This window comes from Phasianus colchicus, chromosome 11 (genome assembly GCF_987193195.1).
Source record: "Phasianus colchicus chromosome 11, bPhaCol1.hap1.1, whole genome shotgun sequence".
NCBI lineage: Eukaryota > Metazoa > Chordata > Aves > Galliformes > Phasianidae > Phasianus > Phasianus colchicus.
Genome location: NC_143446.1, coordinates 5799010 through 5826179, shown reverse-complemented (window position 1 = coordinate 5826179; position 27170 = coordinate 5799010). Strand labels below are relative to the sequence as shown.

Genomic DNA, 27170 nt, shown 5'->3' with positions numbered 1-27170 from the left:
TGAAAAATATGGATAAAGCATGACAGTCTCTCCTTAATGAACCAAGAGCACACCAGATGTAACTACTGTTTAATCTACTGTTAGTAGATTAAAAAATCCACATATCCTTGCCTCATGAGCAGTAAGAACTGGGGTTTAAAGCCAAGAAAAGCCTGACAGTTATAGGCAGAAAAGTCCAAGGATGACATATTTATTTAGCAGAGCTCCTGAACAACACCTCAGTGGAGCCTGGCAGGATGTACGGAAGGATAACTAACACTTGGTTTTCCTAGGAGTCTCATACTGGGCATTATCAGAGAGACGATACGGAAACAGGTTGACTCGTAGCACAACGGAGTACTTTGCGCGTGACTTATAGACATGTATTCAATGAGCGACATCAGAAGTGTTATATGAACAGTGAAAAGAAGTACAAATGGGCACAGCTTACCTTGCCATTTGGAAACCAGTGAAGGATCAGAAATGCTGTACACTGGTCGGCTTCTTGAAAGAATGCCTTTTCCAAAATAGCCCTTCAAAGAAAATGAAAAATCCGCATTTTATCATCGGAAAGATGGAAGAAAACTTACTTCCAAACTACAAAACATTTACTGCCTTTGCCTGCTGACAAAAATAACCAAAATCCTGCAGCTTTTTACCTTGGCCCAAAGCTTGTTGTTTAACCTCTGGTAACTAATTTAACATTTAACGTTTGCACGTGAAAGTTTAATTAAGGGAATGTTGGGTGTTTTTCCTCAGTTTTAAATATTCGTCCGACAACTTCTCTGAAAGCAGAGGTGGAAGAAGCACCTGTGTATTAACACTGTGACATAAGGAAAACAGAGGGCTACAGTAACTGCACGAGAATGGGGATGGAGGGGTCAATGGAGGCCTGACACACGGCAGGGCGGGCAGCACCTTGCTGTACAGCTGCTCCACGTCCTCGGGGCTCCGCACCACGACGCTGTTGTTGACCATGTCAGCCCGGTACATCCTGAAATCCCCCCCGCCGGCACCCACAGGGAAAGGCGCCTGGTAGCACTCAAACACCCTTCTTTTCCTTCTCGGGGGACGGAAAGCGGCTTCGGCCATCTCCCTACAGCACCGCCTCCTGCTAGAAAGCGGAAACGAGACGCACTCAGCGCCCTTAGCGTTCACACACGCCTGTCCCAGCGCTGCCCCCAGCCGGCACCCGCCAACCCGCGCGTTTCGAACAGCACGAGGCGCGGAACCAGCGCAGCCCACAGCACGCGGCCGCCCGAGCGCAAACTACTTTCGGCCACAGCCAGGACGAGCTGCCGGGAGCGGGCCCGGCTCCACGGCCGCCCCTCAGCGGAGCCGCTCGCACGCACCGCGCCGCGCCCGGGGAGCGGCCGTCAGTCACGCCGCCCGAAGGAGGCGGCCCGGCCGGCAGCGCGGCGCCGCACCCTCGGCGACCACCCGCGCGGCACCGCCCCGCCCGGCGCCGGCGGTCCCGCCCGGGGCGAGGCGCTGTGAACCGGGCGGGGAGCGGAGCGGAGCGCCGAGCGCCGAGCCCCGGCCCCGCGGCCACCACCCCTCGGCGCGACCGCACGCACCCGGCCCCGCCGCCGCAGCAGCACCACGACGCTCCGCCTCCAGGCGGCCGCGCCTGCGCGCGAGCGGCGGTGGCGGCGGCGGCGGTTGTGGGCGCGGGAGGGCGCTGCGCTCGTTGCCAGTTTAGGCCACGCTCGGCAAAGTCGCAATGATACGCACAGCTACAGGGCAACTGCGGCTCCTCGCTCCGAGGTGCTGTGAGGGATCGAAGGAAGGACATCGGTCCTGGGAGCAACCCAGCAGAAAGTCCGATCAGCGAACGTGCTGATGACAAGATGCAAAAGCACAGTGCTGCTATGAGCAATTCATTTATCCCCGTTTAAAAGACCTGGGAAGAGGAATGTAGGTTAAAAGGCCACGCAGGAGTCAGAGCTAAATGTGAGAAATCCAAACGAGTGCTTCTTTTGCCACCATGAAAGTACCTGTGTGTTAAAACAAAATAAGCAAGTATCAAAAATGTCACTTGGCTTCAGAATTCCCGAAAAATTTGTCAAATCAAGTTGCTTTCAAATGAAATTAGAGTTTATCTAGGATAGATAAGCCTGTATATTCCCGCTGTGCAGACACAGTGCTGTGAGACGTACGTTACAGCGAGCAGCAGACAAAACAGCAACAAGCTACAGGTCAGTTGCTTTCTACCACATCTCATTATCTTCATACAGCCTTGAAAGGAAACCACAGCGTACGCCATTCCGTCAGTTCACTAAATCACACTCCTTTCATCAAGTGAACATGCAGTGAATATCTGTTCCCATTTCTTTTTCTGATTATAAGTCTAGATTGTTCTTCAACCAGAAAAATTGCTATCTGCAGGACAAGATCACTTTAAGATGAGTCATTACAATACACGTATATGTTATTTTAGAATATCAGCAGTTGCACAGACACTTTCGCAGATGTCTGGATTTCCCTTTTTATGATGAGACAGCAAATGACACAGCAGCAGCAAGATGACTGGGCAGAACCTCTGGAAAGCAGATGCTGAGGATTATAGAGAACCACGAGTTGGAAATTGGTCAGAATGTGAAAAAGGGTATCGTACTGGTGTTTACATGCAGGAGTGCCATATCCAAGGCATGAAGTGAATGAGCATTTCTTTTACTAAGAACCTGAACTGAAGAGTGTCCAGTTAGAAGAATGGGTCATGATAAATGTAGAGCAATTGGACAGAGTCAAGAAGAGTGTGACAAGAGTGACATGAGGAAAGACATGAGTCATTTCATGACTCAGTCTAGAAAACGTAAAATGAACAAAATAGGCCATTACAGAGAGGGAGATGCTTTTGTTTTATTTCCATTAGTGGAAATTCTAACAGCACGCTAGGTAAATATTTTTCAGATGCAGCTGAAGTTGATCCTGACTTGAGACAAGGGACTGCAATAAAAGGACCAAAGATGACTTTGTGGCAGTTTTCAGGATTTATCCTTTCTGTTTTTCTGATCTCTGCAGTGCCATGGAAACTGCAATACCCTGTACTGCCCTACAGAGGCTGAAAGGCTTTTGTTAAATCATCTCGCAGACTTCCATTTCTGTTATGTGGTCTTTTGGTTTAGTAATGTCTTCATGAGAATAGACCATTTCATGCTGTGTGTGGCTGATTCATTGCTTCTGATGCAGGGCACTCCATTACTTACTACTTCTTGATTCTGAGCTTAATTATTCTGTTGACTTTATTCAATTGAGGTCCAAACTGATGCCAGCTTTCTGAAAAGTCATACTGCAAGCTTGCCTGGAATCATTAGATGAAGTAAATTCCATGTATGCAATGAGAACTCAAATTTACTAACATTTAAAATATAATATTAATTAATTTTCATGCTATGGAGACTCTAGTGCCAATAAAACTAAGTTCCACATGCAGGGAAGTGCTGGAGAGTTATGCTAACAAAGGGGTTATTTTGGGGGTATCTGGAGACTTTTGGAAGGAGTTGGGAAGTTAGTTCCCAGTCCCACCTCAGCCAAAACAGGTGAGGTACCTTTTTAAATACATAATTTACAATCTTAAGCTTATTAGAAGAAATAGAAATATCAGCCTGTAAAACTATTTGCCCATGTAGCATTTTCTTGTGTTTTCTCAAGGAAGTTAGTAATAAAACTGTAAAAGAATTACATATTCTAGTAATGTCTTTCGTCAATTTTAGATGCCATACAAAACAAAAAACAGTTTTGCATAAAATCTCACAAAAAATAAGTCATAATTTGTCATTAGATTCATTTCTCTTTCTGGTTTCAACAAAATGTTCCTGCAAAATTTTCTTAGCCTGTGCTGGTTGTAGTCAAGAGAAATGTTTTGACATGTGTTCTTAAAAAAAAAACCATTTCTTTCTCACAAGGTGATCTGAACAGTAGTTGGGAGGATGGGCTGTTATTTACATTTGCAGTTCCAGTTTCCCTGGATCAGCAGAAATTCCCATGGAAATTCTGGTTACATTAACTTTGACAGAGATATGGGACTGTTTTTGGAAACTTAAAAATAATAATAATAATAAAAACAGCAAGGGAATACTTCTCATTTTTTATTAATATGTAATATCTTTTTTTTTTAATTAAAGAAATAAATCAAGGTTAGTTCCTGCTTAGTTTCAGATGGCTTTCACAGGAGACAAAAAAAGAGAAGTCAGACAAATATTGGCGACACATCAACCCAGTTAGAAATCCCACAGCAGCAGAAATCCCAAGGTGGACAGCAGTAAGTGAATAGCATGAGAAAAGAGAACACCAAAAATGAATGTGTAGCTATCATGATTTTGCATTTGTGAAGATTAAAACACCCTTTAGTGAGGAAGTCCTACGGAACCATTGGATCCTGCTGACATTCCATCCTATCAGCGTATGACCTGAGGGCTCTCTGCAGACATTGCAGTGTGCAGGGACAGTTTTTGTCCTCACAGCTAGCTCTTGGTTTGTATTACAAACTTTATGCATTTGAAATGATGTGAACATTAAATTTTGTCTGCATCAAGGCTTTAAACACCCCCAAAGTTATTGCTTTCCTTTTCCCCATAGAAATTAATGCAAAAGGTCTGAGCTTGCAATTTTAGGAGTGTTTAAAGGCACTTACAGCCTCTGATTTTCACCCATCCCTTGAGCTCCAGTATCACATTTATTTACCTCTTGTTTGAGAAACATTTGTTCCTTCATGGGTCATTAGTTTTCCTGCTTCATCAATTGCCCAGGTAAGTTAAATGACGCACAGCTTCTATTTTGCCAAGTTCTGGCTGCGTCACCTTCACCTCCTGCAACTGAGCAATTGGCCAAGCAGCAAAAGGCAAGGAGAACTCCAGGCTCCAGCAAGACCATCAGTAAAAGGCCATTTCATTTTCTGCATTTCCCTAGGAAGGAAAACTGTAATAATTAGATGTCTCCACTAGATGTCCATATTTCAGCAATTTTTGAGTCATAACTTCAACGAATACAGTTATCTGGTGCAAAATGCATATGAAATGCTGTGCTCCACTAAAAGATGTAAAGACAAGATAGACTTTCATGCTAGTGAAGTTGTGTGCCTTTTTCCCCCCAGCATGGCTTCTAGTTTTCCTATACACAGTTTTATTTTAGGACTTAGATGAATGCAGATCCCCAAACCAGTGGCTTAGATTTTTAGCTATGCCTGAATAATTGTTAAAAAATTACTTTGCTCATTATATTTATCTTAAATATTGATATCCAGTATGTACCTACTTCTCTAATGGATGCTGTGCTTGTGTGGACACGTGTATGGTAACTGAGCACATGCTCTTTTTTTATGCTTACAGTTAAAAATAAACTGTATGCGAACAAGCTTTTGGCCTTGGTATTAATTGACTGAAGATGCTTATCGCTGTTCTGGCTGGGCAAAGGACCATCATGGCAACTGTGAATGGCAGCACCTGCACTTCAGTGTGTGCTCATCTCCTGCCAAAGCAGTGAGTGCAGTGCTCATGGAAAATGCCAGGCTACAGCTCCAAACATCTCTTTGCATGAACTGGCAGACAGCATCTCTGTCATCAGCCTGCTCATTTGCCTCAGTGTATCTGGAGAGTTGTCTTGTGCCAAATTGGTAACATTTTTACTCACTTCCCAGATTACCTGCATAACTGCAAATATGGGTACCTGTTTATATTCTCTGTAATGTCTTTGTGGTTTGTATGCCCACTCATTAATAATAATAGGGAGGCTGACAATTTAGTTCAAATACTAGGCAATTCCAAGAAGCTGAAATGACAGCATTAAGATTACAGCTAATCCTGAGCTAAATTCCATTCTAGGAATAACCCAGAAGAGAGACTTTTTTCACTATTTTTCTTCTGGTTTCCCATGCATTTTCAGTTATATTAAACTTAAGGATAGAATGGATTTTAGAGAATGCTATGTATCACACCATTGAACTTTCAGAACCAGCTGCAAGCTAGGCACTGAAGATTCACAGTTCATGTAGATATGGGTATACCATCTAAAATTAAATTTGTCTCCAACACTTCTACTTCATTTTCAATATTAAGGAATGTGAAATGTGTCTCAAAGTTCATCCTACTTATTTTACTGTTCAACAAAATTTGGTGTCAGTCCTTTTAATCTCAACACTCTCTGACCCAGGAGCATGCTTTAACATGGCTGTCTGCCTCTAATTGCATAAATAATCCTACTGGGATTCAGATATTATCTGAAATGTGTCTCAAAGCTCATCCTAAATGCTGTCTAGGTTCCTATGTCATAACTGAAAAAAGGACAAAACAACAAGTAAATCAGGAGAAATTCCTAAATCATCACATTTCTAAGAATTGAAATAAACCAAATAAATCAATTTGTTGCCAGAAGTATTTATGTTTTTAAATACAAAATGACAGAACATCCTCTTATATCCCAATTCTGAATGTTTACTTTCCGTTTGTTTAATAACAGGAAAAGGTTTGTAGCTCTTTTGTTGAGTTTTTCATGTCAGCATCTTCAAATACCTATGGTATTCTTAAAACTTTTACCAGGAAAAAAAACAGTGCCATGGCCCATACTGGGAAATGTTCTGTTTATTTTAGATGCATTTATGAGCACACAAAGGCAAACAATTGCCTATCATAAACAGAGTGAGCAACTTATAATGGCTTAGTATCTCATTTGTACTTCTTTGTATAGTTCCTTGGCTCATTTGTCCCTGCCCTTCCTGTGTTCTGCTCATTACCTCTCCCTGTACCTTTTGAACTCAAGTGTAGATTAAATGCTTCTTTTTTTATTTCCCCATTACCTGCTGGGTTCTGCTTCTTTGGTGTCTCAGCCATAGGGAGTATTGGGCTAAAGGTTTATCATATAGCTGTTACTGGATCCACAGGACAGGGCTTGTCACGAGCATGAAGTGAAAGAAAAAGCTGAGGGGATGCTGGGATGCTTTTAAAGTACACTACTCTTACATGAGACTCTGGAAGAAAGCATGGCTAATAGCTTTCAAGTATCTGTAGACTTCGTATAGAAGTATTTCAGTCTAGTTTGGCCTTGCCTTTTCTATGATGGCATGTTCTATGGTAGCAACTGAAGCAACTGCAAAGCAAATTTTGGCCTAACTGTTTTAAAAACATTGGATATTTCTGCTGCTGTAGTACAGATCAAGCTATACCAAATATGCTAGTTCTGTTCACATAGTTATTACATGAGGTGGACTCGTGTGAACAACGAGTAAGGAACAAACAGCTGGATTGTCTAGGGTGGCAACTGTGCACAGTAGAGATTAAAATCCAGGTTTTAGATTTTAAGAAAAAAAAGTAACTGATATAAAAACATGCAAACAGTAAGGAAATCTTTTTTCTATGTGTAAAGCCATGTAAAGCAAAGTCATATTGGCATAGGTGGTTAGCTTCATGGAGGCTGCCAAGACTTGGGCTTTGAGAACATCTTACATACTTCAAGGAACTGGATGAGACTGCATCTTAACCCTTTTGCTCTGTGTCTTCACTAATTTAGCTACACAACAGATCTATGGCATGAAGTTTCAGAGGTAAATATCAGGCTAAGACAGGCTTCATTGCTGCTTCCTGATCATTGTTACTACGGTGAGATTGAGCAGAAAACTAAAAGGATCATCAGCGCTGCTTTAAAAGTGATGCATCTCACATTCACTGAATAAAAAAGCTACGTTGTTGATCTGAAATAGTTTAATAGTATGTTCATTTATGAAACACCTTCCATAATTCAGATGATCATGTCTGAATAAATCAGACATGGGTTACAAATGGGTAAATCAATCACAGCCCTTTAAAACTATATGCTTCTATAGGCATGCTGCTTCAATTAAAGTGAAAGTCTTTATAGCAAGATACAAGTCTGTTGAGTGGAATTTGAATAGTATTTAGTAAGAAGAGCTCTGCAAGCAAGACATGATTTGGAAATCTCAGAGCAAATTGGAAGGAGGTGGTCCAGAAAGATCTTCTCCATTACATTAAGAATTGAAAATCTAAGCATGTTAACTCTGATCATAGAATCATAGAATCATGGAATCATAGAATCATGGAATCATGAAGGTTGGAAAAGACATCTAAGATCATTTAGTCCAATTGTCCACCTACCATCAATACAGTCCACTAAACCATATCCTCAAGTACTAAGTTTACCTTTTCCTTAAATGCCTCCAAGGATGGCAACTCCAACGCTTCCCTGAGCAACCTGCTCCAGTGTCTGACCACTCTTTCCAAGAACAAATTTTCCTATTATCTAACCAGAACCTCCCTTGGCACAGTTTGAGACCATTCTCTCTAGTTCAATTGCTGTTACCTGGGAAAAGAGGCTGACCCACACTTTGCCGCAGCCTCCTTTCAGATAGTTGTAAAGAGCAATAAGGTCTCCCCTGAGCCTTCTCCAGTCTAAACAATCCCAATTCCCCCAGCCACTCTCTCTCAGGCTTGTGTTCCAGACCCTTCACAGCTTTGTTGCCTTTCTCTGGACACGCTCCAGGCCATCTTTCTTGTAGTGAGGGGCCCAAAACTGAACATTATAATTGAGGTGCAGCCTCAGTAGAGCTGAGTACAGAGAGATGATCACTTCCCTGCTCCTGCTGGCAACACTACTTCTGACACAAGCCAGGATGCCATTGGCCTTCTTGGCCATCTGGGCACACTGCTGGCTCAAGTGCAGCATTCCAGCCACTCTGCTTCAAGCCTGCAGTGTTGCCTGGGGGTTATTGTGACCAAAGTGCAGGACCCAACACTTGTTCTTGTAACTCCATCCTGTTGGCCTTAGCCCATTGATCCAATCTATCCAGATACCTCTGTAGGGCCTTCCTACCCCCAGGCAGGTCGACTTCCCCCCAATTTGGTGTCATCTGCAAACTTACTGAGGATGCACTGAATTCCCTTATCCAAATCATCAATAAAGATATTAAAAAGAATAGGCCCCAGTACTGACCCCCTGGTGGGGAACACCACTTGTGACTTGTCACCAGCCGGATTTAATTTAATTCACCACCACTCTCTGGGCCCAGGCATCTAGCAAGTTTTTTCTCAGCAAAGAGGGTACCTATCCAAGCCACGGACTGCCAGATTCTCCAGGAGAATACAGTGGGAGACAATGTCAAAAGCTTTGCTGAAGACTGCACAAACAGCGTTTCTGTCATCCACCAACTGGGTTACCTGAACATAGAAGGAGATCAGGTTGGTTAAGCAGTATCTGCCTTTGGCTGGTCCTGATCCCCTGGTTGTCTTGCACATGATTGTGATCATGGTCACTGAAATAGGTGACTGTGTTAATATGAACATAATAGTAAGATTATATTAACAACATGAGCAAATTTAGAGGCAAGAACAGGACAAAACTGGTTAGTCAGTCAGGCTCTTTCTGAACAGTCACTTCAAATTTCAGAGAATGTATGGTAGGTTGCTAACTTTTTGAAAGAGTGGTATTTTATGTTGCATTTGACACATAGGTGGATGAACTAATACAGAAGCTGTGATACTAGAGAAGAATTAGGTTTCGTTGCTCAAAATGTTTTTTTTTTTCACCTTGGAATAAATAAAATTAGTAACTGTTAGAACTATTTTGAAGTAAAAAGAGGAGACTAAGCACTTTATTTTTACCATTATGAGCTATTATCCAAGCCCACACTGGATGCTGACCTTTTGTGTATTTAACTCAAGGCTAAACTGAAGTGCTTGGTCTTCACTGTGCTTTTAACTCAAGACTGCTTTTGCGCGTAAACTACCATTAAGTAAAAACTGTAGCATTTTCAGTAACCTAATTAAACTCTTACTGTATGCTTCTCTAAGGTAATTTTCAAATAAAATTTACACCAAGCTACAGTTCTTCTGCTCTCACTCATTATATGTAAATCCAGAACAGATGCAAGCAGCTGAAGTAATATAGGTGGCTGCATTTGAACAGCAACAATCTTGTCATTACGAGGCAGCACAAAACCTATACATAGAGTGTGTAAAGCTTGTTCCCCACAGCATTTCTTACACCTTTTCCCTGGCAACAGACAATAAAATGCGTGTGTAATCCACTGATCTAAAACGTGTTGGCTTTCAACATTTTTTGCATTTAATATATGTGATTTCCATTTCATTATCTCCTGAAACATTAGAGAAAAATGAGGGATATTTGAATACTTCACACCTTCAACCTGTCACAGATGGAAAGCTCCACTGATGGATGAATACGTTCCGTCATTGTATTGAACCCACAGAGTGCTGTAGGAGACTCACAATTCTGCAAAATGCTTTTAGGGCACTGCATTAGGTATTTGGATCTTGGACTGGGAAAATCACTTGTAACCAGAGAGCACACTGATGAATATGCCCATGAGAGGGCTTATGTCTGGGTTTCCTAAAGTAGTTGAAGACTGAAATAACTTATATATTCCAGATAAGATTGTATGAATTTAATATATGGGATGCCTGGAACAATGGGACAAAACTTCCCAGTTTGCTGCATTATTGTCCACTCTGGTGGACATAGAATCTTTGTGTGCTGTTACATAGGATTTAGTTATTTGGGGAATTATTAGAGAAAATTTCATGAATGAACAGTCTCCAAGACATATGTATTTCATATTTGTATTCTGCTTATATTTGTATTACCTGCAAGTTGTCAGGGTGTAGCTTCAGTTTGGGAGTCTAATTCTAGAATCATATAAGGACAGATTCATTATGTTTTACAGACCACAGCAGTGGAATGACATCTGAACTTTACTACCCACATTACTGATAGCTGCATACACTCTCTAGCTATCCTGGCAGTCACCTGGTTTACTAGGCCAGTTTTCCTGTCCACTGATATGCCCATATGACACATTCCTTCCTTTTTGATTAGATACAGATTTCTGTGCTTACTTCTGAAGAATGTTACAGTTTAAGGCATGCATGCTTTTCCTTATTATTTTATCACATTCCAGAGGCTTGTGTGTGAGTGGAAACTGCTTCTTTAATTTTCATTTCACTTTCAGATGTAAGTTTTCCTATTAGTATTGCTTAATGGTACAACCAACCAAGGTTTATCTACCTCTTGAAAAACAAGTTCTTCTGTACTTCTAAATTGTGGCAGAAACACCTATCTTTTTCTGTCACAGTAATATCCTCAGAACCTTAATGTTCATCAATCACTGAGTTTATAGCTAGCTGTGTCTTGTCTTGGGTAAGGTCTAACATTTTCTAAGGCAGGGATTGTTACAGCCCCCAAATAAAATCTCGTTCCTCCTTGAATCCCTAGCACAGCCTTAATGCAAATATTACGGCAGTGTGGATCATTCTGTGGAACAGAAGTTACTCAGTGGAAAGTCTCGCAGGCCTTAAATTAGCAAAACTTTTGTAAAGTTCCTATTACTAATCTATAGAGTTTATAGCAAAGGTGTTGAAATCACTTACGCTTTTGCTGACTCATTTCCCCCATGGGATTGCTGATGACCTCAGAAATACCCTCACAGAAGTTCAGGGCACATAGTTGCCATCTGTAATATAAAGAACATACTGACCTCTTGGCTCTAGTTCACCTGAAAATTTCTGCTTAAATATACCTTACTGCACTGCAAAAACAAGTCTATTTCAAATGCCATTTTCTTTTATAATCTGTTCTGACTCAGATGCTAAGCGAGTATGGTATTTACAAAATATCTGTATCACCGTGAATTTATCTCGCCAAGAGAAGTTAAATGGTTACATATTAAAAAAGATTTTATAAGCATGATATGGCACAGTAAACATTAGTAAAAGCTGTTCTAAAACTATTTCTGTCTTTTGTTGAGAAACAAATTATTGAAGCTTGAAGGGGAAGACTGCTTTGTAAAAGGAAGGAGAATTAAACGTACTGGGGTTTTAAAGGAACTCATAATTGCTGATTAAGTTCTTTCTGTAGAAAAACAACTAATGTTTTCTTCTTTTTTGATTCTTATATCAGGCCCAACTGCCAGTAAGTGATTTTCTTTACTGTGGGAAGAGGTTTATTTTTAGACATAAGAACAGCATAAGGACAGCAGAATGAAAATCAAGGCATCTGCATGCTAAACAAACTACCACACGCTCAGCCTCTTGGTGTCAGTTCATTCATCTCACCGTGGTTCAGCTTAACTTTCTACTAGAAACAACTTTTCAGTAGCCACCTGACAAGCCTATCTGAGTCCTTCTTATCTTCCTGAAAGCATCTTTCAGTTTTTAGCTTCATGCCTTATAACTTTAGTGGGATTGAATTCTGCAGCACATTGAGACTCAGAGTGGAGTTGGAATTTCATCTTCTTTTCTATAAGTTTGTCTGTCAGTCCAAAATCAGGACTGTAACTGTTATTATTCCCTTTTGAAGGCAGCACTTAACAGTGCACTTTTAAAGCAAAACTATCAATCTCAGTATGTAAAAGATACAAAACTAATATGTCTTATCAAATGTTTGACATCACCAGATGGCAACGTGATAACAAGCTATTAAAATAGTTGCATTTTTTAGATGCCTGCTGGTCTATTTATACAATTCTTCTATTTAAATTATCACTCAGTTACTTTATTATAAATTGAGACATCCGGGAGATCTGCTTTTTGAAAGAATGATTTTCTTAGCTCTTAAAGGTATTTGTTTCCACCAGCGCTGTTTACTGAGCTATAGTTTGTGCTGAGCTAATACTTTTCCTTTCCATTACCATATTGTTGAATCAATGAATCAACAGAGAAAATAATTCTAATACAGTCAGTGTAAAGTGTTCATTGCATTATTAAAGAACAGAATATTATCTAGCTTTCAGAAGTGTTGAAAGACTATATTGGTTAATGCTTGAGAAATTCTCTGAGATCCATACACAATCTTTGGTAAACATGCTGTTTCGTTTAAACTAATGGCAACTCTGCTCTAAACACAGATTGCACAGTTCTTCAGCACAGAGTTGTACTTTGCTCATATCAGCTGACCAATTAAAAAATTGTTTTTTTCACTTCTCATCCAGGAGAATTAACACAAGTCCAGTGAGTGAACTGCTGACTACTGTCCACCTCCTGAAACTTCAAAAAGAAATGTTTGTTGAGTTTCAATCAATTACTTCTACACAAAGTTCTTGTAAGTGACAGGCAGGACACTGAGGCTGTTGTTTGCTGATAAGGGGCATAATGTGAATTAATTTGAAGACCTAATTTGACCTCTATACTCTACACTTTTGAACATATGCAGGAATTTTTATAAGAATCTTATGTTCCAGAAATCAGGCTAAATTTTCCAGGCTTGTATAGTTGGCAAAAAAATATTTCAGTGATGTCCCCAGTCGTAGCAATAGTTGGTGTGATTTCACATGCACATAATTCTATGTGCCTATTGTCACCAAATATACGACATGACAAAGTTGTATGTTTGTGTCAGCCCTTTCACATTTTTTCCTTGCTATGAAAATCATACAAATACTCATGGATTCCTGCATAAATCTTAAGACTTGATAGTGCTGGATACTACATATATTAATGGAAAGATTATCCAATGACAGCCTAATGTCAGCAACGTGTATTAATGGAAAGTCTTGGGACTACAAACTATTAACTCAACTCATTGCAAGACTGTAGTGTGATTGCATCAGTTCTTGCAATGGGTGTATGAATCCCTTGAGTCAACACTGTCTGATTTAAAAATGACTTGTGGTTGGATTTGAATACTTGGAATAAATAAAACAGCAACTGACTATTATGCAAGGCCTATATACCTTCCCCATGGACTTTCACAAAGATGCCACATTTCTGACACCTTTCCAGCAGGCTTAGAGATTCCATGGTCTAAGCAAGACAAGATGCTAGGCTACACATTTGAATACCGGGTCCTATTCCACATTCTGACATGCAGTTGGGAAATAACACCTCAGTCATTCACTGTCCTTATTTGCAAAACAGAACGAAAGAACTTATGGACTTACTTTAATGTTAACAGAGAACTGTTATTTAAGACAGTTAATTTCTCATAATTCCTTTAAAAATCATTCTAAAATGATTATGTGTTCATAGAAATAGTAATATCTATCTAAATGCAAATTTACTCCATTAAGTATCTATAATGCATATTTAAAATCTCCATCAATCTTCTTACTCCGTAAGGAATATTCTAGTCTCCTAGGGAGGCAGTAGGAATTTGAGAATGCTTTCTAAAGCACGCTCAGGGTCTGTATGCAAGCAGTAGCAAATTGAAAAGATCTCAAAAATATGGATTAAAGAAAAACTGGTGGTAAGGAGAGAATTTAACTGTTCATTCACCCCTACAGCTCTGAACCAGCAACAATGGCAGAAGTCTAGGTTCTGAAACACAGAAAAGGCAACACTGTGACACCTGATAAAATGTGGATCAAATTGCATCAATTCTAGAGAATCTGAGTGCCATCCATTATTTACTTCAGTGCAGAATTACTGTACCAATAAAACAGGGCAAATACTGATACAAAATGAATTCCTTGCTTCTGCTTTCAACTCTTTGTGACAATATTCAAATGACAGTGAATTAGAAAAGAGGGGAGAAATAAAATCTCTCATGCTTTTTTAATAAAAATCTTCCCATATAGATATCCACTAATAGGCCAGAAAAATCACATAGCCATTGCTAAACTGCAACAGATCCCATTTCATTCTAATCTAATATTTTGTGTTCAGATTAGACCTTTCCTCTTGCTTAAAGGAAGGTGTAAAAAAATAATGTGAATTGTTGCATTTGTGAAAAATAAATAAATGTGTGGAGTACTCACTCAAGACCTCAACTTCATGGATTTGAAGTAATTCTCAAGAGATAATCTCTTTCTCAGAATACAACTGCAATAGCTATGGTATATCAAGTTTCAGAAGAAAGAAACCCTCCCCTTGATACCAGCTCTGAAGCCACAGACACAGCAGCACAATGGTTCCTGTTCTGATGATGGCACACAGTAAGATGGTTTCTGAATCTGTGATTCTAGACCACCAGTGCCAGACGTGCTTCTCTGCTACTCACACGCATGCAATCATTTCAGAGATGTGCAAAATAGCCTCATGCATACAACTACTGAAAGGCTAGACATTATTTAGGTTATTTCTATCTATCATTTTTTTAAATAAGAGGCTTAGGATTATGAAGGACCTGGAGTTCATCACGGTAACTTAGATTTCTGCCTAGAATATCCGTATAGATAATCTCACCAGCGTTTCTTCCATGTATCAGAATTTCAAGGCAAACTCATCTGTTTAGTCTCTCCTACTTTGCTGGAAAGTTAACAATGTATAAAATAACTTCAATGTACGCACTACCTATGATGTAACAACTTCTATATACACGACAGCATATCTACATTTAAGCCGCTAACTGCTAGTAAGAAAACAGATAAGAGGTGTGTTTTATTTAACATTTCTGTGAAGCAGCACGTACTCGAAATTAGCAGATTCTATCAGTGAAGAAGAAAAGGTAGTGGATATAATTTTATTTTATAAGAAAAACTGGAGTGTGCTACATCTTATCATTGTACAGCCAAAACAAAAAGGAGATACCAAAGTACTAGCTTTCTTTAGAGATACTTCACTGCTATCTGTCTAGTGCCATTGAATGAAAGGATCCAATGTCATTTGAGTCTGACTGTGGTACACATTATTTTCATGACATTATCAAAATGTGTAACTGTGGAAGCCAAGGGGAGTGATAATTTACTACCCATTTGTAACCAATTTAGGGAGAAGAATTTTCAGTAGCAGTCAGTTTATACTGACAATTAAACAAAGAAAGCCTTATAGGAAGACAGAAAACTTGAGTTCATCAATCATAATGGCAGGGACAGTAGAAAGAATATTTTAAAACTGGTTAGGAACTGTGTTAATAGCTTTAATTCTATGAGTTTTCTTTCACAAGAGTGGTCAGAATCTTCATTTTCTGAAACCAATACTGCAGTGTTCACAACCACAGAAAGAAGTGAAAGGGGTGAAATGTGTTCACCAACACAAAATTGCTTTCTACAGTAAAATTGCCAGCATTTTGTTGAATCAATCTGCAGGCATTTACTGATCAGTAATATTAAGTATGTTCTCAACCTAAACATTCTGCTGAGTCTAAAGTAAATACTTCTATTTGGTTTCTAATGTCTGTTAAAGTTGAGAAAATCATACTGAGTCTTGGATTTTAAAGCAAACCCCTCCAAATTGTCTCCTACTCTGCTTTTGCTCAATAGTTTTAAACTTCTTTCAATGCTAGAAAGTGCACAGCAGCAAATTCTTATTTCTTTGATTCTAACTGTTGAACTGTCCATGAAGCAAGAACCTGTTAAATAATTCCTAGAATGCCTCCTATCATAAAGAGACAATCAGCAATTTAGATTTTTACATTTTGTTCCCTTCTATCCTGCAATAATATGACCATGCCAGCCAGTCCCAACTATGCTGTGTATTGTCTAAGCTTGCAGCCTTTGGTCTCCTTTACCCTCACTGGCTCAGAGATGTTGATTCACTCTTCACATCTCTGCCAAAAAGGGGAGAATTTTCAGAGGGAAGAGAGACAAAAGTCAGCACTTGCGTGCACTTTGTCACAGTAGTACAGGATATACTCTTTATTCCTCCACTAGGATCTTTCCTACTTTTTAAAATCTCATGTAAGTGAGAGAAAGATGTCACAGGAAGATTAAGGTAATTTCATAGCAACTCTAAGTCTGAGCCTAAAAACTATGGTAAAAACTGGGGTGCTAAGAAATGGAACTTACCATGCAAGAAATATTCTTCTATTGTGTTATTTCAGTTTTCCTTCACTGTTTAACCAAAGTTCTCTTAACTGTATTTCAATATTTCCAGTTGCATTTTGCAAACACACTGCCTTGTATTCCTTCCCATATATGCTTTCTTTCCTTTCAGTGAAGTATCAGGGACTAACATCTTAACATACAATATTTGATCATCATACTTAATTCCTGTCGCTTTGAAGGGCACTAGGGCAAATAAACCACAGGCAGCTCTTCACATTTTGGAGTTACACCAAACCTCTGCTATTCACAAACTTCATGTGGTTTTGTCTGGTACTGAGGTGAGGTGAAACTTTTTTTTGCCTTTTTCAAACACAGGCCTATTGCAGCAGTGCAAGATTGTATTATATCAACATAAGTTTTCAAAACATAGTAAAACTAACTCAGCCCTAGATTATTTATTTATTTGTTCACTTTTGTTGTTGTTTGGTCCTGATGTCTAAGAAAGCAAGAAGATTCAAGATATCTGTCCTTAGCACTCCAGTGACCCTAAGGAAGCAACCCATAATCTGAATATTTTAATTGCCACAGGGGTTTGCGGTCTTTGGAGGAATGGGAATGTGGGCAAGTCTATTTCTGGAGCTATAATTAATTGTATTTGTTATATATGTGTAATTTATGTGACAGCCTCATCACTGTGGGAACAACAGAGTTGTTATAAAGAGATGTGAGGGTATATTGGTTGGAGAAAGATGAATAGATGGCTCTTTAGTAAGTCATGCATATTGGAAAGGTACTGTTAAAATACAGTAGCACACTGACAAGAATTATCCTTTACTTTTCTACAGCCTGAAGATTATTTCAAGGGTGTCCCTAGTGTTTTTTTGGCTACTGAGACCAGGATTCACCAGGAACCTGAATTAAAGGTTGCAGCAGAAGTCAGAGCTTGCTAAATGACACAAATGGGGCCTCCAAATTTAAATGACAAAAAATGTAGCAGGAGCACATTATCTCTTTGCTCACCTCTGCTCCTTCCCAGAACACCCTGCTGTCAGTATTTGCTCCATTCTCCCAAAGGAGCCCAGAGAGCAAGAAACAAATCATTTGCAGCAAGTTTTTTCACTTTGGCCTATACGGATAACATATAAATGGAATACTATTTAATGCACAATCTCTTCTAAAATATATTCATTTTTTAAAACTGCACTGGGGATTTTAAAATTTTCCTGTGCGAATTCTTCAAATTCCTCCATAACAATTTGGCATTAAAACAAACGCTGTCATATTTTGGTGTAAGTAATGGCACCGAAAAAAGTCAGCATATCAGCAGCATCCTTTTCTCATAAACATTTATGCGATTGCTGATCCACACACTTTGTGTGACCAAAAGCATTCTTTTTCTGCAGAAGTATGTCATCTGACATCTGTATCGCTTTTGCTCCCAGTGTTTCCTCTTTTTTCATACCGATACTAGAGGATGATGCCACATCCATGTGGTGACAAGACATGGCATATTTTTAGTAAATAGGTTGCACTTACAGAAGAGCTTGTGAAAGATTCATTTTAATTTGTAGGTACATTACTTAGCATAGAACAGCCATAAAAGATAACTGCTTTCTATGCCTAGTTGGAATACAGCAATTTCTTTGCCTGTGTTGTTAAGCAGAGTAAGAAAACTTACATTCTTTTTAGTTAAATTGCTGGGTAAAATGTAAAGGAAATAGATTTGCCATCTTGTTCCCTCAGTTACTACCCTGCCAAGCCCACAGTTCAGCCTCGTAGTTCAGTTTGTATTCAAGCTACTAATTTGGATGTAAAACTGACCCTAACACAGTTGCAATGAATAGATTTTATTTGCTCAGACAATAAATTATTCAATTTCTTTTCTTGTGAAGGCTTAAAATTTGTTACAGAAAATTATCTGCCCAGTTTATAATTATCTATATTCATCAGCAGCTAAGCAATGGTATTATCTTCTGCTTCTACCATACAAAAATCTCAGGGTTCAAATTCAGCAGTGGTGCACATGCTTAAAGTTCCCATGAGAGCCTGGTAAGCTGGTAAATACAGTGTAAATCAACTTTGGCTGTGTTCATTTACAGAAAGATTTCAGAAATAATACTCTGTTAAATTACAATAATTCCAGCAGAATTTAATCCTAATGTTGGAAAATAGGCTAATGCTAGCACTGCTGAACCTTGTATCATCAAGGAGGCATTATTTTTGCTTTATATGTGTTCTGTTCCTTGAAAAATATTTGCTATTGTACACAAGTAAATTTTAATTTAGATCAGCGAAGTATGGAATAGTGTTAAGGCAGTGAAACAAGGACAGATATATGGCATATATAGGTATATGGCATAGCACTTTACAGAAAACATGTTGGTATTATTCCTGTTCATTTAGAAGAGGACCCAGTCAATCCACAAGGCCTGTTGTTCATCATCTCAACAAAGATAAGGAATGTATAGTTACAGATGCTAAACTAACATTTGCTCCTAAAAGTAGATGAGGTTCTGTAGACACGTGTGACTTCACAAACAGGTATTCACCATATGCTGCCAGAACTACACTGTTCTGTGCATAAATAGCATTAATGATTTCCTTGGCAATTGATTTATCTCATATGTATAAACAGATGAGGAAATAGATGGGCAAAACAAAACCCTAGTAGAATTCCAGAAACCCAGCCATTCTTTTCAACTACCTTGAAGGAATGTGACAGAATAAACAGATGGTGCAAGCTGTTGAATCTACTTATTAAATTTCATAGAGCCGTTACCTGTGAAAATAAAATAAAAATTCTTTTTATCTAATATCCTGAGCCACTGGGTGATTGTAAGTTCAAGTCAGGGTATTAAATCTAGTATACTAGATATCTAGAGCTTCTCTGTCAAAGATTTATCTGCTGGGTGCAAAAGAAAACAAGAGAACTCTATGTGTATGCTGTGGGGCTGTCTGTGGGGCTGTTACCAGGACTAATCTGAAAGCACATGCCATGCCTCCTCTATCGAACAGCAAAGAAGCTTCCACATCAATAGTGCCACACACTAAGGGCTAACAGGCAAATTCTTTCACATGAGGAAGGACTCTGTTCCCTTCCACTTGTGAGCAGTAAATGCAGATAGAGGTGCTGGCTGAGGGGCACTATGAATTTAAAATTAATTAATTTTGTTGAGTTAGGAAAAAATATCAAATATTTAATGAAATAAATAATACTGTTCTCATATTCATGGATATAAGTAGGGACTTATAGCCATTAATTCAATGGGACTCACTTTTCAATAAGTGAAGAGGATTTTCCTCTTCAAAGGCAGACATAAAACAAAATGAGAATTATTGATCAGCCATCAAAAATTTGTGCCACCTGGTACCAAGACGAAGAAGAAGGAATAGAAGCTCAGGGAACAGAGCAGCTTAGACAGTTTAAGATTTCAGGTGCATCTAGCTGCTTGCTGAAACAACTGAGTAAGAGAATGATCAGTCAAAAGTCATGACAGGTAGCTGCAGAGAACTGGTCTGAAGTCAGAGTCCAAACATTTATTCAGCCTTATTAAAGACAGTTTATCCAAATGCTGTTGAGGTTTCAAAAGGATGGCAATAATTATCCACACTGTAATTCTGCTTACAGATCTATCTTGAACAACTTATGTACAACTGATTTCCAGTTCTTTCTCACTGGAGGCCTCACTGTGTGTGAGCTCTGGCTCTGTTATCCCTTCCTGTCAGAACAGCCTTTTCTCTCAAGGCCTCTGTTCCATTAATCTGACTAATGTGTGGGGAAAGAAAGTGTGAAAATTACCTCTCTGCACACAGAAAGCATCAAGGGAATTCTCTTGTGTTGCTGTATTTGAGAGTTTTTTCGCTATTGTGACTGGCTTCGAGACAGTATGCAATGTAGCCTCACCTTCTGAGAAGATGACTTACAATGACTTCTGCCAACACCTGAGGATGTTCATGCAGACCTAATATCATATGACCAGAAGCCAATTACAACCAGGAATTTGGATTAAAAATAAAAGAGGAATGAGCACATTTGCCACAAAGTACTTCATCCTTCAACAAGAAGACATTTTTCTATCAAGGAATGAAAGTAGTGTTTACTTTTGTTATAAGTGCTTCTGTTTCACTAATTTTATTTTATTTTATTTTTCACTCTAAGAACACTCATTTTGAGGCAGAGCAATACTCCCTTTGAGTTTTGCTTAAGGAAGTAATCTATGAAACAGCACAATATGTGTTCTCACTCAGGCTGGTAAGAGAGAGAATGTTGTACCTGTACCTGTGAAAAGCTGGATGCACTTTGCACTTCGGAACAAAGTGAAAAAAGCAGTAGCAGATTGAGATTCTTTAGAGTAGATCTGGATGGGGCAATATTCCACTGTCAAATGGGGTCAGAGAAAGAAGAAAAGTTCACACATTTGTATTCTGGAATAAATGACTAGGGAGTGCCCAAACTAGATTTTATATGGAGACTATTTACTTTGAGATAATGGCAGTCAGTTATCCAGAGATTAAATGCTCATGTGTGGATACAAGGTCCAAGTATTTTTTCTGAGTGTTCACCTTGTTTCCTGCAGAAATGCTGATGAGGGAAGGTATGTTGTCATGTGAGTGACAGGACTAGCACATAGTGGATGAGGGTTTACCTGTTGGAAACAATCATCACTTAATTTCTGGGGATAGAGGGATACTGCACATTTCAGCACTGCTTATTTCAGAATTGGCATGGGACAATGACTGACCTTAGTTAAATACAGAGATGTACAGTACAGTAAAAAAAAAATAAAAAATGAAGAGGCCATTCTATTCACTCTATGCTGTCTACTTCAGCACGACATTTGCTCTTCAGTTAATCAGTCACTGACTCCTTCTAGATGTCCTGCTTCTCTAGGTCAGTGCCAAGTGGTTTGGTTTGATTCTGCTGTAGTTAGACATTTACCCAATTCTGTATTCCCCAGTGGGAGAAATAATCAGACACCAGTACAGTCTGTAAGTCACCAAGTTCTCCTGCTGATAATTTCGTCATTTCTTTATCATCTGGCAGTGAACCCCTGCTATCAATCTGGCAGAACTGAAGCAGTGGTATTCTGCTTACAGTTTGTCACTCCGGTATTTTGTCTATATGCCCAATCCTACACAAGCAAGCCAAGGAATTTTGCTAACTCAGCTACAGCACTTATGCTTTGCAAAGCTCTGTAAACGCAAGTTCCCAGAGAAGAAATCCAAGAGCATGTTGTGGCAGGGAAAAATATGTTTTAAATACATTTAGTGAGAATTACTGAAACAGTTCATCAATCAAGTGACACACAAAAAGTAAGATCTTGTTTTAAATCATTCTTTGCTTTGGGTACAGTAAAAGGTTAGTACATGGCAGGAAATTAAAATCGTATTTTATTTTTCCACCTGCTTCTTTCTATTATACCTTGGCAAATGGTGTAGTCTTAGTAAATTCCATAACAGGCCCCAGGGCAGTAAGGGAGCAATAATGAAACATCATTATGTTTTCTGGGAGCAACTGCAAAACCTGATTGTTAAGACTGGGGACTCACTTCAGCTACAGGTTACTGCATACCAATTTCAGCCTGCTGATAGCAGGAAAAACAACTAAGCTGGAAAATAGATAAACACTGATTCACTTCAATTACTTCATGAATAGATTTCTGACAGCATCTAACCAGAAGAATGTTTTTTTTTCCTAAAAATATTTTCTTTCTTCTCTTAAGTGCCGAATTATATAATCTAAATCTAATATCTATGGTGATTTCTATGTTGAAATCTTCAGCCTCTGCTAAACTAGTCCTGTGCTTCTGTCTTATTTTCTGTTACTTTAAAGCAGGCACAAAATGACATAGAAAGCTCAGTAAAATAAAGGATTTGAGTCAAGACTGTATTTTACCGGGTTTACTTCAGACAAAATTAATTATCGAGTTGTTGTAGCTCCAAAGAACTGGCATTTAAAGAGGCAATAAAGAACATATGGTGTCTCAATGCTAGGTGTTGAAATTTAAGGAAAGCAAGTTTGGAAGGTCTGGAGAAGGATCTGAAAGGCTTGAAACACACAGATAGAATAATAGTGCTAGAAGGGACCAAGAGATCTTCTAATCCATTCTCCTGTTCTAAGATAGGAACTGAGAGTTTTAACTATTCCTGATAGTGTGAAAAAAAAAAAAAAAAAAAAAAAAGTAGAGATAGATAGCAGAAGTATGTGAAAGAGTGACTGCTGTAAAGGAGCATTTCTGTATAGTTTCCCTCTTTCTGGATCACATTTATCTGAGATCCTATGTATAAAACTTTGTGCAGCAGATGCTGCTGTATGATAGCAGGTGTAGTCTGTGCTCCAGCAAAATCTTTTCCTTTTAATGAGCAAATCTGTGAGCTGCACATTCACACAGGTGGTTAAACATAGTCTATTTATTGTCTCAAAGGTAGGGTTTTGCAGGCTTTGTTGGCAGCACTAGAAAGTGAAAGCACCTGAAAAATGTTATTGCCAATGAAATGGGAAAAAAACCAACACATTTCAGCTAAATGAAGGAAGCGCTGTGATGAAACACAATTTACTTACAATTCCTGTTATCACAGGATGTTGGTGAGGACATTTACTTAGTAAGCTGTTTCTATCAGTGGATAAACCCTTGCTAACAAGAACAGTATGGACGTATATAGAGAATGAGTGTTCCCTCTTTGAAAGTAATTAATAAATAACCAGCTCATTTATAGGGATCAGCATGGTAGCACTAATTCTGTTAGAAGTGGGAGCCAATCACAGGATAATCTGTTGCTCAATTCAATCTGTTTAAAGCATTTTATACTTTGTGCTTCAGGAGCAACTCCTCACATTTGAATACTTGGATCACACTCAAATGGAAAGCCTGCCTTGCAGACCCTTCTCCTATTGTTCTTGGATGTGCCTACTCAAAATCTTCACCTCACCTTTGCATAGCTTGCAAACATTGCTGCTTCTTCCAGCCCTGGTTGCATATTATCCCCATGGTAAATACAATTGCCTAATAGGAGCAAACATTAAGAAGGTATTTAATGTATTACTTCTCCTCTAATAATAAATGCAACAGCTTAAAACTAAGAGTACAACTGTCACCTGGAAAAGCTAGTTCTAAGCACCCAGTGTTTTGTGAGAGACTCCAGCAACATGCACAGTGCATTCTGAAATAGGCTTTCAGGCAAGGCAGGACCATATTTTCTGGAAAGGTAAACTTGAACTCTTTTTCTTGAATCTTAGGAGAAGTATTATAACACCTGTACTACAAACTTGAATGTTTCTTCTTATGATGATTTCCAGATGGATGGATTAACATAGAGAGCTCTACATTTAGACTTAGGATGGTCTTCTGAAAAACACTGCCCTTCCTCTAACATCTTCATGTGCATATAATGGAAATGAATGACATAGATCCATCTCATAGGAAGCTCAGCACTGGACTGGACTGAGCATACAGAGCAAATCTCACAACTCTTTCAGCAAAGCTGTGTCCAGGCCCCTAGGAAAATCCAGTGATGGCTGTCTTCAGTGAAGTGAAAAACTGCAGCACTTGAGCATCGTGAAAACTTGGAAACAGCCTTGGCAACCACATCCCAGTAATTGAAGAAGAATACACAGTCACAGCAAGTGGAAGGGATTAGAGTAAAATCTTTTTAAACAGACTCATAGTTTTTTTGTGCCTCAAGTATTTTTTTGCTTGATGCAAAATAATTTTGTCCCAGTTATTTGACAAGTATCACACATGTGAAAGTGCAAATGAAATAGGAAAATCAGAGGAGGAAGAAATAGAGGAGAATGAACTAATAGGAATCTAGCATTGCTAGGTATTTAATATTGTTTACTGTAGTGGACTCCTTTAGAATTTCATATATTATGTGAGAGAAATAAACCTCCTTTGTATGACTGCAAAGAAGACATAGAGTGTCACAAAAATGTGGAGCTTATTTTTTGCTACGACTTGTCTTGCTTTTATTTAGCCATCTAAAATTATACCTGAAGAAGGGCCAGCATCTCCTAGGTGTGAGCCATATCACATACTGAGAAATTGATCTTTGCAAGAGATTTGGGCTATGCTGAACTCCTGTCTTTGTAGAATGGACTTGGATGTCTGTCTTTTAGACAGAAACAGATGCTGACAAAATAAAAAGAAAAAAAACAACTATCTGAGACCCTTTGGTCTAACTTACACATTAATTTATACATCATTTTTTTCCTACATAAATGAAATCCTGATAATTACTCAAGTCATCTTCCCAGTGTCTTGTGCCTTACATTTTTATTCCTGCAGTTTTTAGATCATTACTGTCCATTAACTCCTGAAATATCGGAGAGAATATTAAAAACTATCTATTACTTCTCTAAAAGGAAAAGAATGTTATGAAAACAAACTGTGGCTTTTTAGGACTTTTTGCAATTTCCTGAGGCTTTTTCTTGAACTGGGGAACATCAAGTCCTTTCTCTCCAGCGATTCGTGGGAACACTAGACTACGCATGAGAGATTGGGTAGTTTAAGCATCCATTAGAAAGGGAGAGACAGATTAATACAATCATCTGGTTTCAAAATGTCTTTCGAAAGAGCGCTGCTGTCTCTAAAGTATAGCCTGGATTTGAAGCATGCATTGTCAGCCAGTGTTGACATAGATATGTTTGAAATGCCATCAAACAATGACTACAGTGACTGTTTTAGAGGTTTGTTTATCACCGACTTGGGAGAATGATTTTCCTTACCTCTTCCTTTAAAAGGAATTCCATATTCTATATGAGAAATGAAATAAGGCTGTTCGTTTTTTGTAGTTCATCATATTTTCCACTCGCCCTTTCCTATGTCCTTTGCAGTCACCAGAGGACTGTGCCATCAAACTCAAGACAAGGGCTCGACAACCATGGGTAACGGTGGTAAGAATCAGTTGTCAGCCAAACAGATGTTTTGGCTACCAAGCAGTGCCTGCTTTTTTTAGCAACAGTAACATAATACAGTTGTGTATTGGGATTGCAATTTGCTTTACCCAGATATTCATGCCATGTTGCACTGTTACATTGCCAACTATTCCACAGTTTTAAATGGTACATTACATTTTCTCTTGCACAGGTAAAACTTCACAGTGTTGTTTCCTGAACATCACTGTATTGATCTCAGGAATTTCTAATAGCTCAAGATCAGGCTAAATTAAAATCTTGTGCTCTGGAACACATAAGTTCCCTTCTCACTGTGACATGGTTTTAAAATTTTCTAAGTGCACGGTATATTCTGTTATTCTAATAATTAAGGAAAACTTTTAAGCAGATGCTGCTCAGAAAAACTCCCATGTGATCCAGATGGTGTGATTTCTCTTTTTCACAGCAAACTATTGAGAAATATGTTTTCTTCTATTTTTGCACTCATAATAGGTTCACTTTCCAGAGCTTCACTAGCTTGTTTATGCTCAGTTGTGCAAAGTCATGCTATAGCACATCTACTGCTTCCTTGTTATTCAGAAGGTCAGTTATTCTCTCAAAAAATGAAATGAAATTAATGTGGCATGATCTTAATCTTGACAAAAATGTGGACTGCTTATTATCTTGCTATTGGCCAGATGCTCTAAGACAGATTGAATAGCAAAAGTTCAAAAAAATCAGACACCAGCTGGGTATTTGAAGCTAGGCAAATCTATAATGATGGTCTTCTTTTTTTTTTCTTCTTTAGGAGGAGGGGAAAAAAATGGAAGAATAAAGTTGTCCTTCTTGGGCCCTTTGAGACCTCACTTGTTTTCCATGATCCATGCTTTCTTAATGATAAACGTTTAATGGTTCAGATTGTTTTAGCGGTTTCCTTAAATACTCCAGGGTAAATTTCCTTACAGCTTGCTAATTTGAATATATCGAGCCCTGCTGAACATAAATTTAACCTATTCTTTTCTTACTCTCCATACTCCAGTTTGTTGCTAGTTTTAATCGTTCTAAGAACATGTTAGAAATTAACCTTCTGCTGTGAAGACTTCAGCAAAGAAGACAATGAACAATTAATCTTTGTCTTTTTTAAATTTCCTCTTCTTCTCTTGATAATTCTGTCCTATCAAAGATATCTCCAGCAGCATGCTCTAGACCATTGCCTGGATGCATTACACTGGTTAGAGAACATATCATTAAACAGTTTCATTTTGGTTTCATGTTAATTAAACAGCTACACTGACCTGTGGTAAACTCAAGTACTGCTTCTTCACGTGTTTTACAGCCACTCCTGCTCTTCAACAAGGCATGAGAAAGCAGCACACAAAACCACTAGGGGGAAAAAAAAAAGAGTGGTTCACTTTCAAGCAGACACAAAATTAGGGAAGTGAAATTTTAAAGTCATAGTCCTACTTAGCTTTCTTCTTCATAAATTAAAATCAAATCATGATTCAGTGGATTTTTCAGGGGGAACTGATAATGAAGCTTAGCATGCAGCTGGTTCTCGATGATTTCAGGCTAATCATTTACCTACAACCTCAAAGCACCAGCTTCCTCCAGTCAGTGAAACAAATCCAGCTGGATACTGATTGCTACAAGGCACTT

General features: G+C 38.8%; 1 protein-coding gene across 5 annotated transcripts in view; it reads right to left on the bottom strand.

Annotated features, from left to right (window-relative positions):
• TSEN2 (tRNA splicing endonuclease subunit 2) overlaps positions 1–26890 on the bottom strand; it is a 34584-nt gene extending 7694 nt beyond the window's left edge. Inside the window, exons 1-6 of one of the 5 annotated variants that reach the window (XM_090148096.1) lie at positions 26810–26890; positions 11373–11455; positions 9144–9238; positions 1557–1882; positions 898–1093; positions 431–512 (exon numbers count right to left, since the gene is read on the bottom strand). In XM_090148096.1, coding sequence (XP_090004222.1) covers positions 431–512; positions 898–1093; positions 1557–1774 — 496 coding nt within the window. In that variant the 5' untranslated portion in view covers positions 1775–1882; positions 9144–9238; positions 11373–11455; positions 26810–26890. Of the gene's footprint in view, positions 1–430; positions 513–897; positions 1094–1331; positions 1426–1556; positions 1883–9143; positions 9239–11372; positions 11456–24632; positions 24708–26809 lie in introns of those variants that run through there. The other 4 variants (XM_090148097.1, XM_031608905.2, XM_031608913.2 and 1 more) reach the window with 4 other exon arrangements.
• Positions 26891–27170: the final 280 nt, after the last annotated feature.